General features: G+C 47.0%; 2 protein-coding genes across 2 annotated transcripts in view; one reads left to right on the forward strand and one right to left on the reverse strand.

The window, feature by feature from the left end:
* Nucleotides 1-16,213, reverse strand: part of rpl31 (ribosomal protein L31) — a gene marked incomplete at its 3' end in the record, with an annotated part of 212,667 nt that overhangs the window by 140,930 nt on the left and 55,524 nt on the right. The window lies entirely within an intron of this gene.
* LOC310723602 (TBC1 domain family member 8-like) lies at nt 1,102-4,211 on the forward strand (the record flags this gene model as incomplete). The annotated part of the gene is made up of 6 exons (XM_083536863.1): nt 1,102-1,119; nt 1,326-1,423; nt 1,590-1,702; nt 1,874-2,160; nt 3,565-3,741; nt 4,113-4,211. The coding sequence occupies 6 exons, from the start codon at nt 1,102-1,104 to the stop codon at nt 4,209-4,211; spliced, it is 792 nt and encodes a 263-aa protein (XP_083392989.1).

Raw genomic sequence — 16,213 nt, forward strand, 5'->3', positions numbered from 1 at the left:
CTTTATTGTGGGTTAAACCTTGCAATCGAACTATATTTCAACGAGGAAAACAATTAAAATAAATACAAACTATTTAACCCCTGAGCAGGTAAACACTGAAGAAAAAAGGTTGAACAAGAGAGAAGGGTGTGGAAGTGGATAAGAGCGTGACTGAGCCCCGAACACCGTCAGGAAGACTATTCCAAAGTTTAGGAGCTAAATGTGAGAATGTTCTACCACCTTTAGTGGACTTTGCTATTCTAGGAACTACTAGAAGTTCAGAGTTTTGAGATCTCGGGGAGCGTGACGGATTGTAGCGTGTTAAAAGATCGGGGTTATATGATCATATTTTCTTGACCTTGTGAGAACTCTTGCTGCCGCATTCCGAACCAACTGAAGCTTGTTTATTAATGATGCAGGACAGTAATGCATTACAATAGTCCATTCTGGAGGTCATGAACGCATGGACGAGCTTCTCTGTGAAAGAAGCTGTTTTTGTGACTTGGTTGATGTGATTTTTGAAAGACAAGTCGCTGTCTAAAATAACTTCCAGGTCTTTTGCCGTTGAACTAGTGGTTACAGAACATCCGTCTAAATGCAGGTCGAGATGCCGCATACTGGTTTTTGGGCCGATGAGCAAAATCTCCGTCTTATCAGAATTTAATAGTAGAAAGTTATGGGTCATCCAATCTCTTATTTTTTTAACACACTCAGTTCACGTCTAACACATCTAACAACGTGTAAGGCGCAAACGAACGAGACGAGCAGAAGCTCTCACGCTGAAGAGGACGAGAGAGAATTGGTTTAGAAAAAAAAGGTGGCCTCCTCCTGTCGTACGAAACCGGTTCGAATCATCCAACGTCGACCGACAAACAACACCGAAAGTGGAAACGCCGGCGATCTCTTAAACCGCTTGCAAACCAGGGCCTTCTATAGAAACGTGTCTTCCCAAATCATGTCCAACTGAAACACGGTTGGACATCAAGGGAAATCGGAGGCGTCTGCGCTCATTTTCAGTTGCTGCAACGCATGTGATTGTTTTGTTTTTACCCTGGATTATTTAATTGTAAAATATTTAGACCATATTTAAATAATTTTTTGTGAATGACTGTAGTATCAAAAATGAGTAAAGTGAAGGAGGTCTGAATACATTCCGACCGTGAGCATGTACATACACGATGCGTGCGTGCTAAAGCCAACCCTAACCTTATTTTCGGTGTAATTTCTTACTCATTTAAAAAGCTCGCTGTTTATGTTGACCCCTGCCAGGAAGTGAGGAACCGGAAGAGCCCCTGTGATCAAATGTCAAATAATTTAATTTAATTTCACATCCACTTCCCCCGAAGCGTCTGGAGGAGTTTGGGCGTCCGGCTTCCACGCAAAAATTTGTGGCCGCGGGCATCCCGGAGTTGCTACGAGGAGAGATGTGGCTGGCCATTTTCAGGTAGGAGCTACTGGTGTGTGTGTGATTTTTTTTTATGGAATTTTTATTCAACTGATGATGAAGGGTGCGTGTGCACTTGTTGGTTGGCTTTGCAGAAGCACGCTCCTATCTGAACGACCGCTCACGATCTTACTCCGACCTGCTGGCTGCGAGGACGAACGAGCAGACGAGCATCGGCGTCGTTCTTGCTGCTGTACACCAGAGAGGAGGAAGCGTTCTGGCTGCTGGTCACGGTGTGCGAGAGGATGCTGCCCGATTACTTTGACCGCAGGGTCATAGGTGAGTGTGTGCGGGAGGAAAAACACAATTGTTCCGTGGGGGTTTTTTGTTGAAATTTACAGCGGCCTCTTGTGTGCGGCTTTGTTCGCCGTTGCCAGTTCAGCGCCGCGAGGTCGCGTCCTGAGCGTGTGCCTCTAGCCCTCCCTTCTCCCTCGTCTTTCTTTCTTTCAGGCGCTCAGGTGGACTGCTCAGTGTTCGAAGAGCTGATCCGCGAGCGGGTTGCCCACCTGGCCGAGCGAGTACCGGAACCTTGCGTCTCTCTCGTCTCTGTCTCTCTCCTGGTTCCTCGCCCTGTTCCTCAGCTCGGTACCGTTCCGCAGCGGCCTGCGCGTCCTCGACTGCTTCTTCTGCCACGGAGCGAAAATAATATTCCAGCTGGGGCTCGCCGTGCTCGACTCGAGCGTCGAAGATATTCGCACCAGCGCCGACGACGGCCAGTCTCCGATGATGCTGACCAGGTATACGTTTTAACCCGTTACGTATTTTATGGTTACGGTTCGTCATTCGTCGACACTACGCTCGATTAGACTGAACCGCACGGGAGCTCGAAAATTTCACTCGACTATATTCAAATAGTCGTTATTTCACACGGACGTCTAACGAAACATCGATCGGAAAAACGATCGTTTACCGATGCGAGTCGCGTTTCGATTCAGACGAAAAATTTAACCATTCCTTGACCTCCGGGAGCATTTTAAAAACTGAAAACTCTCGCTCTTGAACATCGAGAGTTTAGAATTTTTCATGCGAGTGTTTTCCATTCTTTTTGGCTTAAATAAGCTAGTGGTAGCGTTTTAATTTCTCGTATCTTTCGCAAAAAAATAAATAAATTGAAAAACAGTATATCGCCCCCAAGCGGCTGATCTCTTTAAGATTCTGTTTTTTGAGATCCGTAAAGGTCTTCACAGGCCCATTGCATGCCTGTGAGACAAACTGTGAGCTATGGCCAAAAATGTGTGAAATTTCTTTTTGACTGAAGCACCCCCCTTTGGCCAATTGGGATGATACTTTGTCTCCCCAAATGGAGCTTCACCATCTGGCCAAGGTTTAGATCTTTAGGCCTTACCGTTTTGTCCGCACGATCAGTTTTATCGCCATAAAATAATTATAAAATCCCTACAATCGCAATGTTTCTGCACTACGCGCTCGAACCCATTTAAAGGAGGTACGAGCCATTTTATTGCAAATCATCCAGTAAAAGGGTACAAGCACGGAGCACGGCATAAACCGAAGAATCGTTTTCGGAAAACACTTGCAATCGTGCGGCAAAACTTTTAGTCGAAACGGGTGCGAGTCTAATGTGAGTTTTAATGTAAGTTTTTAAAAGTGAAAAGTTCAGTTTTGCAGCCACAAAATTCTGTTAAGGTGTAAATGCAGGTTCTCAAATCAGAGAGCAACTTTGGTGTTTTCGCAGCGACGACTCAAAACTCGCCGATTGGACCCCTAACCCCCGTTCGTACCGTGTAACCTCGGTCATACGGTAACGCTCAAATTTATTGCAATGTCGGCAAATCCACAAAAATATAATTCTCGTACCCGTTTACTTTGGCACGCTTGTGCAGGTGTCTGGTTTTTATACGCTGCCGTTTTAGACTCTTTGGGCAAACGCGGTTTACTCTGTATCGTGAAGCAGTACCTAACCCAAATTTTTTGTAACTATTGGTCGGCACCATCGAGTACGTCCCAACGTAGCTATCGGTATCCGTTAAATTGGCGGATATTTATTTAATCGTTTTAAAAAGACGCCTTATGCGCTTTTTGCTATTTGCTTCGAGGCCCTCGTAAACTGCAGTACCCCAGTGTGGTCAGCACTGTTTACTCAAAGCTACCAGTATCAGCGAGGTTGTTTTTCATTTTCCCAGTTTCCTGGAGCGCGTCCGAGACGACGACGTACGTACAATGCCGTATCTGTAAATTTGACGAGCGCGCGCGTTCCGCAGAAGTTCGGCGACCTGACGGTCGAGCGGCTGGAAAAGATGAGATCGAGGCACAGGATCCGGGTGCTTCAGGCCCACGAGGACACAGCGAAAGAGAACACGGTGAGGGGCAACATTTGTAGTATCGTCAAATCAAATCCAATTTTATTTGCCACATACACATACATACAGGGTACGACATGCAGTGAAATGCTATTTACGACTGTCCGGCGGGAATAAAAATGTGAAAAAAAATAAAACAAAGAAAAAGAAGGCAGATAAATAAAGTATAAAAACTATATAAAAATAAGAATATATAAAGATATATAAAAATATATTTATATACAAAAAAATGCTTATGGCAGTAAGCAGTTAAACAGTAAACAACAGTAAACAATTTAAGCATGGTTTTTGATTGTCCATAAGTGTCCGTGTGCGGTATGGTGCGGTATAAAAATATAAAATGTAAAGTTCACTGTGCTGTGCGAGTCCAGTGTCTAAAGTGTCGTAGCACGAAAAGTGAGATATGTGCTGGGGAAAAAGGTCTAACGATGCAGAGGGTGGGCCGTTTTTTTGAGATCCTGGGTGTTTAGCGGTTTAAACTCCCAATGGCCTGCGGAAAAGAAGCTCCTCCTCATTCTCTCCGTGTTCGCTTTCAGGGAGCGGAAGCGTTTCCCCGAACGCAACAAAAAAGAGTCCATTGTTGGGATGGCTGAGGTCCTTCACAATCTTCCCGGCTCCGCGTCGACTGGCGAGGAGAGCGTGTCAAGGAGAGGGAGTGTTTTGAGCAGCCGATAAACGAGGAAAATGAGACAGAGAGAGAGAGAGAGAAGGTTGGACGATGCGGAGACGGTAAAGCGGGAAGTGGATCGGACCGGACGACGTACCGGTAGAAGCTTGGAGACGTTTAGGAGAGACGGCAGCAGGGTTTCGAACCGGATCGTCGAACGAGATTCCGGAAGGCGAGAGGACGCCCGAGGAACGGAGAAGGAGCGCGCCGGTACCAATCTTTAAGCGCAAGGGAGGAGACGGGTGGACCCGCGGTAACCGAGGCGATCGGTCGCACATCGGGAAGTCACGGGAAAGAGCGGCCGGGCCGAGAGCAGAGGCGAACGTCCGTCACGCGCCCCAGGGCCGTTCTTTGCTTTGAGAATGTCGTTGGAGAGAAACAGAGGAGGTCGGAAGGAGTCGCGTCACTCGTTTGCGGATCTCGAGAAGTGTACGAACGAAAGAGACGGTAAAAACGTGACGATAAACCCAAAACCGACAACGCGACGAAAGCGAACACGGCATCGGTACCCGGATGCGGAAACCGAGGTCACGTCGCACGCGATCGCCGCCAAAAGTCAGTGTCGAACGACAGACGCGAACCGAAGACGAAGACGACTCGGAAACCCGAAGCCGCAGAGACGGGCCGCGGGACGGCGAGAACGACGACGAGAACCGGGTCCCGGACGAAAGAAACGGAGAGCGCGGGTACGGACGACGCAGAGGAAGAACGATCGTCGAGGCCAGGTATGTCGCAAAAGGACAAAAAGGACCGAACCGAAGGCGTACGCTGCAAAAAACGAAATCTAAGAAAGGGAAAGAAGCTTATTTCTAGAAAAGATCTCTTGTTTTTGTGCCATAAGAGATCAAGAGTCTTGAAAATCGCATTGAACATTAGACTATAAATCTCAAAGGAAGAAAATTGTTGTTCCTCGGTCTAGGCCAGGGGCGGGCAAACTTTTCGAATCACGGGCCACAACGGGTTCTAACATTTAGAGGGGCCGGGCCAGGATATCCATACGTACAGTGAGGAAGTGAGGAGGTTTATGAACACCCTGCTATTTTGCAAGTTCTTCCACTTAGAAATCATGGAGGGGTCTAAAATTGTCATCGTAGGTGCATGTCCACCGTGAGAGACATAATCTAAAAAAAGATTAATGAAGGCTGCCCCTTTGAAACGATCTCAGGAAAACGAATCAGCAGGATATATTCCATGTGCCATGCACCCAATGGCCAATCATAGTACCCCTAAGGTAGAGCGAAAATGGCACGTGAGACCGGAAGTGGCTGAAACGTGTATTTGTCGACAGTCCCCTGATAGGCAGAACTTAAGCGAAGATACCATCGAAGCAGGTCGGTCTACCTGTCATACGACCATTCAAACAAATAACGTTTCTTGTATAGGTCCCAACGGTCAGAACTACACCTGCCCATTCGACGAGAACGATACGATGGACTCCACTGCAGCCTCAGTGTGGGTGTGCGGTCAAAAACGCCCATCACTCCCTCCCTGACATTTTTGCAGGGAGCCGTTACCCGGCGTTGTTAAGCGTAGGCGCAACTGTATACGCGGCACAAGACCCGTCAACTGAAGAAAAACGGGCAAAGCGTGACTCGTCGACTACGCCTAAATTTTACCAAGGTACTAAACTATGGGACCCCCTGGACTAGCCGTGGGGCGACGACAGGCTGGTCGTTAGTCTTGGGAGGGGGCACCGCGGCGGCCCTGTTAAAGATAAACGGACTTGACTGGCGAGCGTTAAGGTTGGCCGACGAAACGGAGGAAGCGCTATTTGAGATAGAAGCAGGTATTAAAATTAGGTTGGTTTTAGATATGTTAACTGCGGAGAAAGGTGGGGTATGCAAAATGTTGAGAACAGCCTGTTGTTTCGGCTTGCCGGATGTTTCAGCAAACGTATCGGATTTATTACAACGTGTGAAATCCGCAATAGCAACATCACATTACACGTCCTCCTCTCGGGACGCCTGGTTACAAGGATCATCGGGGTGGGCTTATCGGGCCATAACAACCGAGGCTCCGTTTGTTATTATTTTATTGTTGTTGGTTTTCATTTTTCCATGTCTAATGCCTTGCGTTACTACGGGGGTACGGGCGTGCGCATCATCGTCCGTAAGTACCCGCTTATTAGCCCTTACTCTAACTGAACCAAGTGACGACACTCGGGTTATCGTAGGAGACGATAGCGAGGAGGATGATTATGCGTAAAACGGAACTTATGGAACGAAAGAAATGGGGAAAATCTTAAACAGAAGACCTATATTCTTGATGCGATAAATAAGTGTTTTATATGATAAGGTTTGGTTGTCATAAAATGACAAAGGGGTGGAATGTAAGATGAAATTGTTACATTAATATTATAATTCTGTTTAAGTATATGTATTTTGTTATAGTCAGTGTCAAAGCTGAACTGCAATAATCCATAAAGCTTGCAATGTAGAGCGTGATCAAGGCAGCGTGTCCGAACACAATGCTCTCGACCGGGCACTGTGCTCTCAGCTAAGCGAAACAGAGAAAGATCAAAGATGATCTTTGTACAGAACGGGAAAACGTCTGCGCGCAAAGTGCGTCACTAGGGCGAAGCGAACTAAAACGGCGCGTGTTTCGATGCCACGTCTAATTGAGCGTTTCACGTATTTCTTCCCAAACAGACACAATAATTTCCTTGTGACGTTTGGTCACTGGTACAGGCTCAGGGATTAGGCCTATGATGTTCTTGGTTCGGTACCAGATTATGTAAAATCCTTCAAACCGGCAGTTATCCACCCCCTAATTAAGAAACCTGACCTTGACCCGTGTCAGCTGTCCGACTACAGACCGATATCAAATCTCCCCTTCATAGCCAAAATTTGAGAAAAGGTCGTAGCGCGGCAGTTCCGCTCACACCTACTCGCGAATGACACGTTCGAAACGCATCGGTCGGGATTTCGGCCTCGTCGTAGCGCGGAGACGGCGCCAGTCAAGGTGGTAAACGACCCGTTATTGGCAGAAGTAAGTTATCGCGCATCCACTGTCTAATGTCCTTTACACAGTTTTCAACATTGTTAAGCTGATCTCTCTCATCTGGCTTTGCTGAAATATACTATCTATTTCCTAGATCTAGCGAGGACTCTTGCCGCTGCATTCTGAACCTACCGAAGCTTATTTATGCACTTAGTAACAGTAGCACCCAGACAGTAAAGCGTTACAGTAGTCTAATCTAGAAGTAACAAAAGCGTGAACTAGTTTTTCTGCGTCCTGTAACGACATCATATTTCAAATTTTTTTAAAAAGGCGAAAGAAGGCGATCCTGGTAACACCTGGTGCCTACTGTCGACAAACACCATGACAATACTTAGTTTTACTTCACTTCCGGTTTGGGAACGCTGTGCGCATCTAGCTGCCGCCCCATGCCGGGTTATTGTTTTGTTTTGTCTTGTCTTGTCTTGTTTCGTTTGCCTGCTGTGTTAATTCACGTTTCGGAATGATCGTTCGGATTACTTCCCGATGTGAGGAATTTCCATACGGCTGGATGTTATCTTTTGCCTTTCGGCGTGCCGGAGAACTCGTGTTGGAGAGTTTTTTTTAAAGTTTGGTTTCTAGTTTATCGCGAGCCCTCTACCCTCTCGATCCTACATCGATCCGACTAACTATGAGGCGAGTTAACACTCTACTTGTGGATTGTCTGCTAGCATACTGTTTGGTCAGGTAGCTGCACTTTCCGTGTGCTTTTGTTGATGTTCGGTCGGGTTCGGTTCTGGCTAACGCGGTAACGCTGTCGGCTGACTTTTCCATGGCTCTTCTCGGCACGTTAAAGTTTCTGGCATTTACTACTCTATCTCTGGCTATTTTTGGTTTCAACACTCAAATGGAAATCGTACACAGGCCCTGCGAGCTAACGGCTCGAAACGGGCACCGGCGCCTCGACCCTTCTAAACTGTCGATCTATCTCAGAGAAAGGCACCTATATGAATGAGCTAATAGTTGACAATAAATATGACGTGTTATTTCTCACAGAGACTTGGCAGGTACCGGATGATTTTATCCAGCCGAATCTGCTTACCCCTATCGGATATCGACATGTGTCAGAACCACGTACAACCGGTAAAGGGGGTGGTCTTGCTGTCGTTCTTCGTGCGTCTTTAACTGTCTCTAAACCGGTTTTTCACAATACCACGACATTTGAGTACACGGATATGAAGTTTGGTATCGCACATCCCGTTGTACTCGTATTCATTTACAGACCGCCTAAACAACAAAGTGACTTTTTCCTCAGAACTCGGTGAACTACTAACCCAAGCATGTGCTGTGTCGTCCCAAGTTCTTCTTCTTGGCGATTTGAACATTCATGTCGATACTGCTTGCTCCACCGCTACTCAGCTAAATGTTGTCTTTGACTGTTTTGACCTCATCCAGCATGTTAATTCTCCAACTCGTACTCGTGGTCGCACGCTTGATCTCGTTTGTACATCCGGTCTAAATAATATCTCTGTTGATAGTTTAGCTACCCCTCTTTCTGACAATAGACTCATCTCCTTCGATTTTACATCCGTCTGTCCAGTCAACCAGGTCAAAAATCTAACCGTACCTCGTCGTCATTTAAACACCGTTGACACTAGCTCCTTTTGTGATTCTGTTGCCTCCTCTGCTCTTTCTGACGCGCTAAATTTAACCTGTCCATCTACGATCTACGACGAGTATTAGTGCTGTACCGTTGAAAAATTGTCGGATGAGTTTGCCCCAACTAAGATCAGGTCTGTCCCTATGTCCCATTCCTCCCCGTGTTTCAATGCAGAGCTTCGAGGTTTGAAGGTCAAATGTAGACAACACGAACGTCTCTTCGGGAAAACCGGTTCGACCGGCCATTTTCTTACGTACGCCGAATGCCTTCGGCAACACAATCCGGCCTCAAATACAGCCCGCTCTTCCCATATCTCCAGCATCATTGACAAAGCAAGCAATAGGCCCAAAATGTTATTTAGCACAATTAATAAACTGACTCAAGCACCAAAGCACAGCCTCAGTGACTCTGAATCCATGGTTATGTGCTGCTCTTTCCTGAACCATTTCCAGGGTAAGCTAGACACTTTGTATGCGACATTTGGCGAGGAACCAACTACCGACGAGCATATGAAATCTCAAACTATTAATTCTATGACGACCCTAGCCATGACCAATTCCTCTTCAATCGCCGAGCTAATACAAAAATCTAACTCCTCGTCATGCACTCTCGATCCTGCACCTACCCTGCACCTACTTTCCCGCTAAAAGACTGTACGTCGGCGAGTCTGCCCCCGTCTCCCACCTCGTTAATGTGTCATTTATCTCCTCTACCGTACCTGTGTCACTTAAGACCGCCGCCGTTACTCCCATACTCAAAAAGACTAATCCGGACCCGGCAGACTTGTCCAACCACCGCCCTGTTTCCAACCCGCCATTTGTATCGAAGATCATGGAGAAGGCTGCGGCTGAGAGGCCTAGCCGGGAACAACCTCTTTAATGTTTTTCAATCTGGCTTCCGCCAGCAGCGTAGCACGGAGACCGCGCTAGTAAAGGATGTTAATGATCTTTTACTCGTCTGAGACTCGGGTAGTCTCTCTATACTTCTGTTATTAGACCTCAGCTCTGCCTTTGACACACTGTCCGTCATGAGATTTTACTTTCACGATTAGCGGAATTAGGCGTATCGGGCTCTGCACTATCCTGGTTTTCATCTTATCTCACGGGCAGGCAATATCACATCTCTATACGCTATTGCAAATCTCCTACTGTCTTACTTAAACAGGGTGTCCCACAGGGCTCTGTTCTTGGCCCACTACCATTCATTCCGTACATTCAGCCGCTTGGCAACATCATTCGTAGACGCGGTTTTAGTCATCATTGTCATGCCGATGATATTCGGTCACATACTGCCAGTCAACCAGATTCCGTTAATGTAAAATCCTCACTCTCCTCTCGCGTTAGCGAGTTAAAACAACGGCTCCACTCGAATTTTCTTAGCCTGAATCCGGGTAAAACCGACATTCTGATAACTGGTCCCGCATCTCTAATAAAAAAAACAACTCTGTGAACTTTAGTCTTGATCTGGACGCTACTACGATTTTCCCCTCAGCTACTGTTAGAAATGTAGGTATCGTACTCGAGCCCTCACTATCCTTTGATGCCCATATTCGCAGCCTCTCCAAAACGTCTTTTTTTCATTTACGACGCATCGTCGAACTGCGACCTTTCATCTGCAGAAACGATGCCGAAACATTTGGGCGTGCTCCGATCACGTCCCGTCTCGACTACCGCGATTCACTCTTCTCCGGTCTATCGGCTCACTCAACCTCACGCTTACAGTACATACAAAACTCGGCTGCCGGAACGTTAACCTCCGATAAAAAATCCGCCCACGTTACCCCAATGTTATTCGATCTTCGCTGGCTGCCGGTCTCATCTCGCATAAAATATAAAATCATACTCCTCACTTATAAGGCACTAAATGCTCTTTCCCCTCGCTATCTTTCCGATCTTCCCTCATCCTATGTTCCTTCACGATCACTCCGGTCTTCAAATTCTGAACTTCTTTGTGTACCTAGATACCGTCTATCCTCTGCGGGTGGCAGATCCTTTTCTGTCATTGCTCCAACACTATGGAACTCCTTACCCGTTGCACTCGGAACCATTACCACTTTGACTGAATTTAAATCAAGGCTTAAGACCCACCTTTTCAACCGCCACTATCAGTCAATGCATACGTGTTAGGAGTCCTTCATTTTTCTGAAATGTGGTGTATGTTTCATGTACTATGTATGTTTATGTATGTTCATTATATTTCATCTGTCTCGATATACTGAAATATTGTACCTTGTAAAGCGTCCTTGAGCTTGGGAAAGGCGCTATATAAATTAAACTTATTATTATTATTATTCACATTATTCACGTGAGCCTCAAAGGAAAGACTCAATAATCACACCGAGGTCTTTGACGGCCGTACACGCCGAAACAGAAACGCCGTCCAGAGACGCTACGTGATCGGAAAGTTCGCTCGTAGCTGCACGCGGTCCCGGTAAAAGTACTTCCGTCTCATCCGAGTTGAGCAGAAGAAAGTTATTGAGCATCCACTGTCTAACGTCCTTTGCACATTTTTTAACATTGTTAATCCGATCTCGCTCATCTGGCTTTGCTGAAATTTACAGCTGTGTATCGTCGGCATAGCAATGGAATCCAATACCGTGTTTATGAATAATTTCTCCAAGAGGCAGCATATATATTAAAAGAAAAGCAGAGGGCCTAAGACAGATCCTCGAGGAACACCAAACTTTACCTTAGAGAGCGTGGAGAACTCACCATTTACATCAACAAACTGATAGCGATCAGTCAAACGAGACCTGAGCCGAGAGAGAGCCGTTCCCTTTATTCCAACAACGTTCTCGAGGCTAGCGAGCGGTATAGCGCAATCGACGGTGTCAAAAGCTGCGCTAAGGTCGAGCAAAACGAGTAAGGAGACAAAACCCCGATCGGAGGCCAACAACGGGTCGTTTACCACCTTGACCGGCGCCGTCTCCGCGCTACGACGAGGCCGAAATCCCGACGGATACGTTTCGAACGTGTCATTCGCGAGTAGGTGTGAGCGGAACTGCCGCGCTGCGACCTTTTCTCAAATTTTGCCTACGAAGGGGAGATTTGATATCGGTCTGTAGTCGGACAGCTGACACGGGTCAAGGTCAGGTTTCTTAATTAGGGGGTGGATAACTGCCGGTTTGAAGGGTTTTGGTACACCCCCAGTGCTAACGGAAGAGTTGATTATTTTTTAAAACGGGTTCGATTCCCTCTGGAACGATCCGTTTAAAGAAACTTGTAGGCGAGGGATCGAGAATGCAGGTTGATGATTTCGACGAGGAAACGAATGAAATCAAGTCGTTCTCGTGAATAGGAGTAAAACTCTGTAATCGATTGTCTGCTATAATCACGCTGCTGTCCACAGGGTTACTTGTAAAATAATTTGGATTTATATTAACCGTCTGGATTTTTTTGCCTGATGTTTTCAATTTTATTATTCAAAAAGTTCACGAAATCATTACTACCTATCGATGTGCGAGCGCAGGGCTTTTATTCCCTGTCGATTTTGCTACCGTGCCGAATAGAAATCTAGGATCGCGCTCGTCGTTTTCCACGAGGGTGGAGAAATATGCCGATCTAGCGGCACCAAGAGACAGTCTATAATTTAGGAGGCTCTCCTTCTACGCTATTTGAAACAGCGTTCATTTTGTTGGACGCCGTTTACGTTCGAATTTTCAAAATTAACGTTAGTCACGAACAATTAATGCTTTGTCTAAAGGAGGAGCTAAATTTGTGATGAAATCTGCAAATTCTATGAGAAAATCAGAGTAGGGCCCCGGGGGTCTATAAATAATCATTAGTGGAATCGACCGACTGGACCTGCTTTGGGACACCGAATATTTTACGCCGGCGTAAAGAACTTCAAACGTTTTACGTTCGCGTTTAGTCTTTTGTGTGAAGCTTAGATCGTCATTATAAATAGCTGCGACTCCGCCTCCTCTGACGTTCGGACGGGCTCGGTGTACGTAACTGTACCCGGGAGGACTCGCTTCATTCAATGCTAAATATTCATTCGGTTTAATCCGCGTTTCTGTCAAACAAACACGTGATTTAAAACTCCCGGTCGGTGATCATTTCGTTTATAGCGAGCGCTTTCGACGCGAGAGATCTAATGTTCGGCGATCCCATCTTTAGATCAGAGGTGCCGGCTGTGCGTTCGGTCCTATTTAATTTACCGTTCGTCGGGTTACTAAAACAGACTTTGTGAGAGTTCCTATCTTTTGGTTTCGCTCGGGGGACAGACACGGTCTCAATTCGACGGACTCCCGAGTGACGACTCTGTGCGGCTAGCAGACGGTCGGTTTAGCCCGTCTGTCCTGCTCCCTGGCCTTGGCTCTAGACGGTCACATTCGTTAACTAGTGCCGTTCCGAGACCGAGACCCACCGCAATACAAGAAACGAGAGCGGCACCTTCCCGAGCGGGACGGGGGCCGGCCTCGCCCTCAAAAACGCTCCAATCGTTAACGAAGCCCGCATCGTTTTCGGCGCGCCGCTCGGACGCCCGGCAGTCCGTTACCCGCCGCAGGCTAACGTCGTCGCGTCGGGACGGGGCCCAGAGCGCGTTGCCGCGTCGGACGTCGCCTTCGCTAATTTACACACCTCTATAACGTTACTCTCGGTAACCTCTGACTGTCGAAGGCGTACATCGGTGGCTCCTATGTGAAAAACTCAGAAAAAAATTCTCAGAGAACCTGCGCTTTCGAGAGAATCTAAGCTGACCCGCCACGTCCGGCGCCCTGGCTCCCGGTAAACACACGACCCGTGTCGCCGGTGCCCCTAAAGGTCTAGCTAATTTCGCGTGCCTCAGAACGGAGTCTCCTAAAACCGGAGCTCTTTCGGGTTTCTCGGCGGGCGGGCGGGCGCTTCGCCGAGGAGAGCGGACCCGTCGGACGCGCGAAGCGGAAAGGAACGGCGCTCCCGTGGGCGAGCCTCGGCGTTCCCATTCGCCAAACGGGGGGGGAAAAAAAGCACTCTTCCGAAAGCAAAAAACGCGCGAGACTGAGCCGACGGAAAATCACGGATGCAGGAAATCAAAACGATAAAGCGATGAAAGAGGAATTCATTTTATTTCACCACAGTGTCATTATGTCAAATATATGCGTGTATGTCAACATTCGAATCGATGATTGCGGGGCCCCGTAGCGTTCTCTCGGGCCCGCGCGCTTGGCGTAGTCCGCACGTAGCGATTCGACCTTTTTACTCGAGTCCAAAGTAGTTCCGACTTTTACCCGTTGTAGCCGTTAACCGGAGCTCGCATCGTCTTCGTCCACGGGCAACAAAACGCAGTTCGGCGTCCGTCTACCGGACGTGCGAAACGCGGCAATCGTGCGACCGGCGCAGCTAAAGCGCCGAAGTCCCGAGCCTCCGCGGACCGGGGGATAAGAGGGACAAACTCGTAATACAGATCGATCGAGTATATAGTCGGAAGCACAGTCTGCCCGCGTTTTCCGCCGTTATACGTAGCGAATTTAGCTCGCAAAGAAAGGGGAATATTCCTAAGTAATTCTAACGGGTCACAGTCGCTCGGAAATATTTCAAATCGAGTCGAATCGACGGTAACGGAATTAACGTCACCCTCGTTTGCCTGTTCGCCAGGCAAACGGACAGGACGGTTCGACGTCCGTTCCACAAAAGAGGTATCTCCCTGGCCGAGAAAGACGTAACCCTTTTTCACTTTATACCGTCGATTCGATTCGATAGAGCCCGTAGTTCGGACCCGATGTCGCAGGAACTTTGCGTTTGCGGAACGTACCCGGAGACGATCGCTCGTGAAAAACGCGGCGTTTGACGAACGAGACAAACACAACACGCGACCAACTACACAAACCGACCAACCCAAAAAGAAAGAAAGAAAAAAAAAATACAAACGAAAATCAAATCAACGAAAGTCGAAATTGGGAAAGGAGGAAGAGAAAGGAAAGGCAGGTCACGACTTCAAATCGATCAGATTTGAAATATAGAAAACCTTTGCCGACTTTCCATCGCTGCAGCGCTACGGACTGCTCGGAATAAAAGTTTTCCGTGGGAGACACATGCACGACGCCGTCGCAGCGGAGATAAGAGAGCAAATTCACAGCTCGTTTGCTCTTTGCGGGAAGATAAACTGCCACGGTCACTGATAAAAGCGCGAACTTTGTAAAAGCGTTCAGAATGTTTCGAGCCGATGACGAAGCAAAGGACGACGTAGACGAGGTCATGTTTACGGAAACGCGCGATGTTTTACGAGATGACGGCAAAAGGTACGTTCTCCCTCCACATCACCGGTGTGCGGCCCACACCCTCAACTTCATATACACGAACGATAGTTACATTTCTGACGGCGAAGGGAGAGCGAAAAGCAGCGTACAGAAGTGCGACAGGAAAGTGTTCAGCCTTGTGGTCAAAAGTGAGTCGATCATCTTATTGTTCTCCAAGAAGTCATTAAGCATTTTAAATGTTTCAGAAATGTCTTTTGCCCTAATATAACTTATTTCTCAATGGCAATTATCTATATTACACCTGTTACACCTGTGAGGGGTGAAAGAGATACAAGTAACGCACAAGTAATGTAACGCGTCACTTTCCATAAAAAGTAACCGAGTAACGTAACGTAAAACGCGTTACAATGTCGAGTTACTCCCCAAAAAAGTAACTAATTACGTTACTTAGTGTTAGATTTTTATCATGCCCAAAACGAAAAACGACTGGAGAAGTTTTCCAAACGACCTGCGAGACCCGTAATGTCTTTTCTGATTAGGGAAGAATCACACCGCACACAGAACGTGGCAAAATGTTTCTCTTTGTTTATTGCAGGTGGCAGACACGTTTTTATACACACAGGATGATACAGTCCACACACACACACACACACACACATTGGGTAGAAAGCTGGCCTAAAGTCGTTTTCCTGTTTCGACGAAAGGATATACCAGGGGGAGATGTGTGAGCCCAGATAAGACTCTGTTTACCTTAGACACTGAACGGACAAGGAATGTGTGTGAAACAGTTTTAACACTAACAATGGCCTCTTTAAATCATTTATGATTTAGCATCATACACCAAAACATAGGATGTTCATCCTGGGAACAGAACCTGTGACATAAACTGCAAATGAAAAGATAAAGAAAACCAAAACCATACAGATTCCATTTCATTCATTCCCAACATGCAAATAATCCTTCATCATCACCACTCCAATCGAGGCCTTTATGGCCGTCAAACACGGCAACATACATAGTACAATTC

The sequence above is a fragment of the Silurus aristotelis genome (genome assembly GCF_946808225.1).
Source record: "Silurus aristotelis genome assembly, chromosome: 3".
In the NCBI taxonomy this organism is placed as follows: domain Eukaryota; kingdom Metazoa; phylum Chordata; class Actinopteri; order Siluriformes; family Siluridae; genus Silurus; species Silurus aristotelis.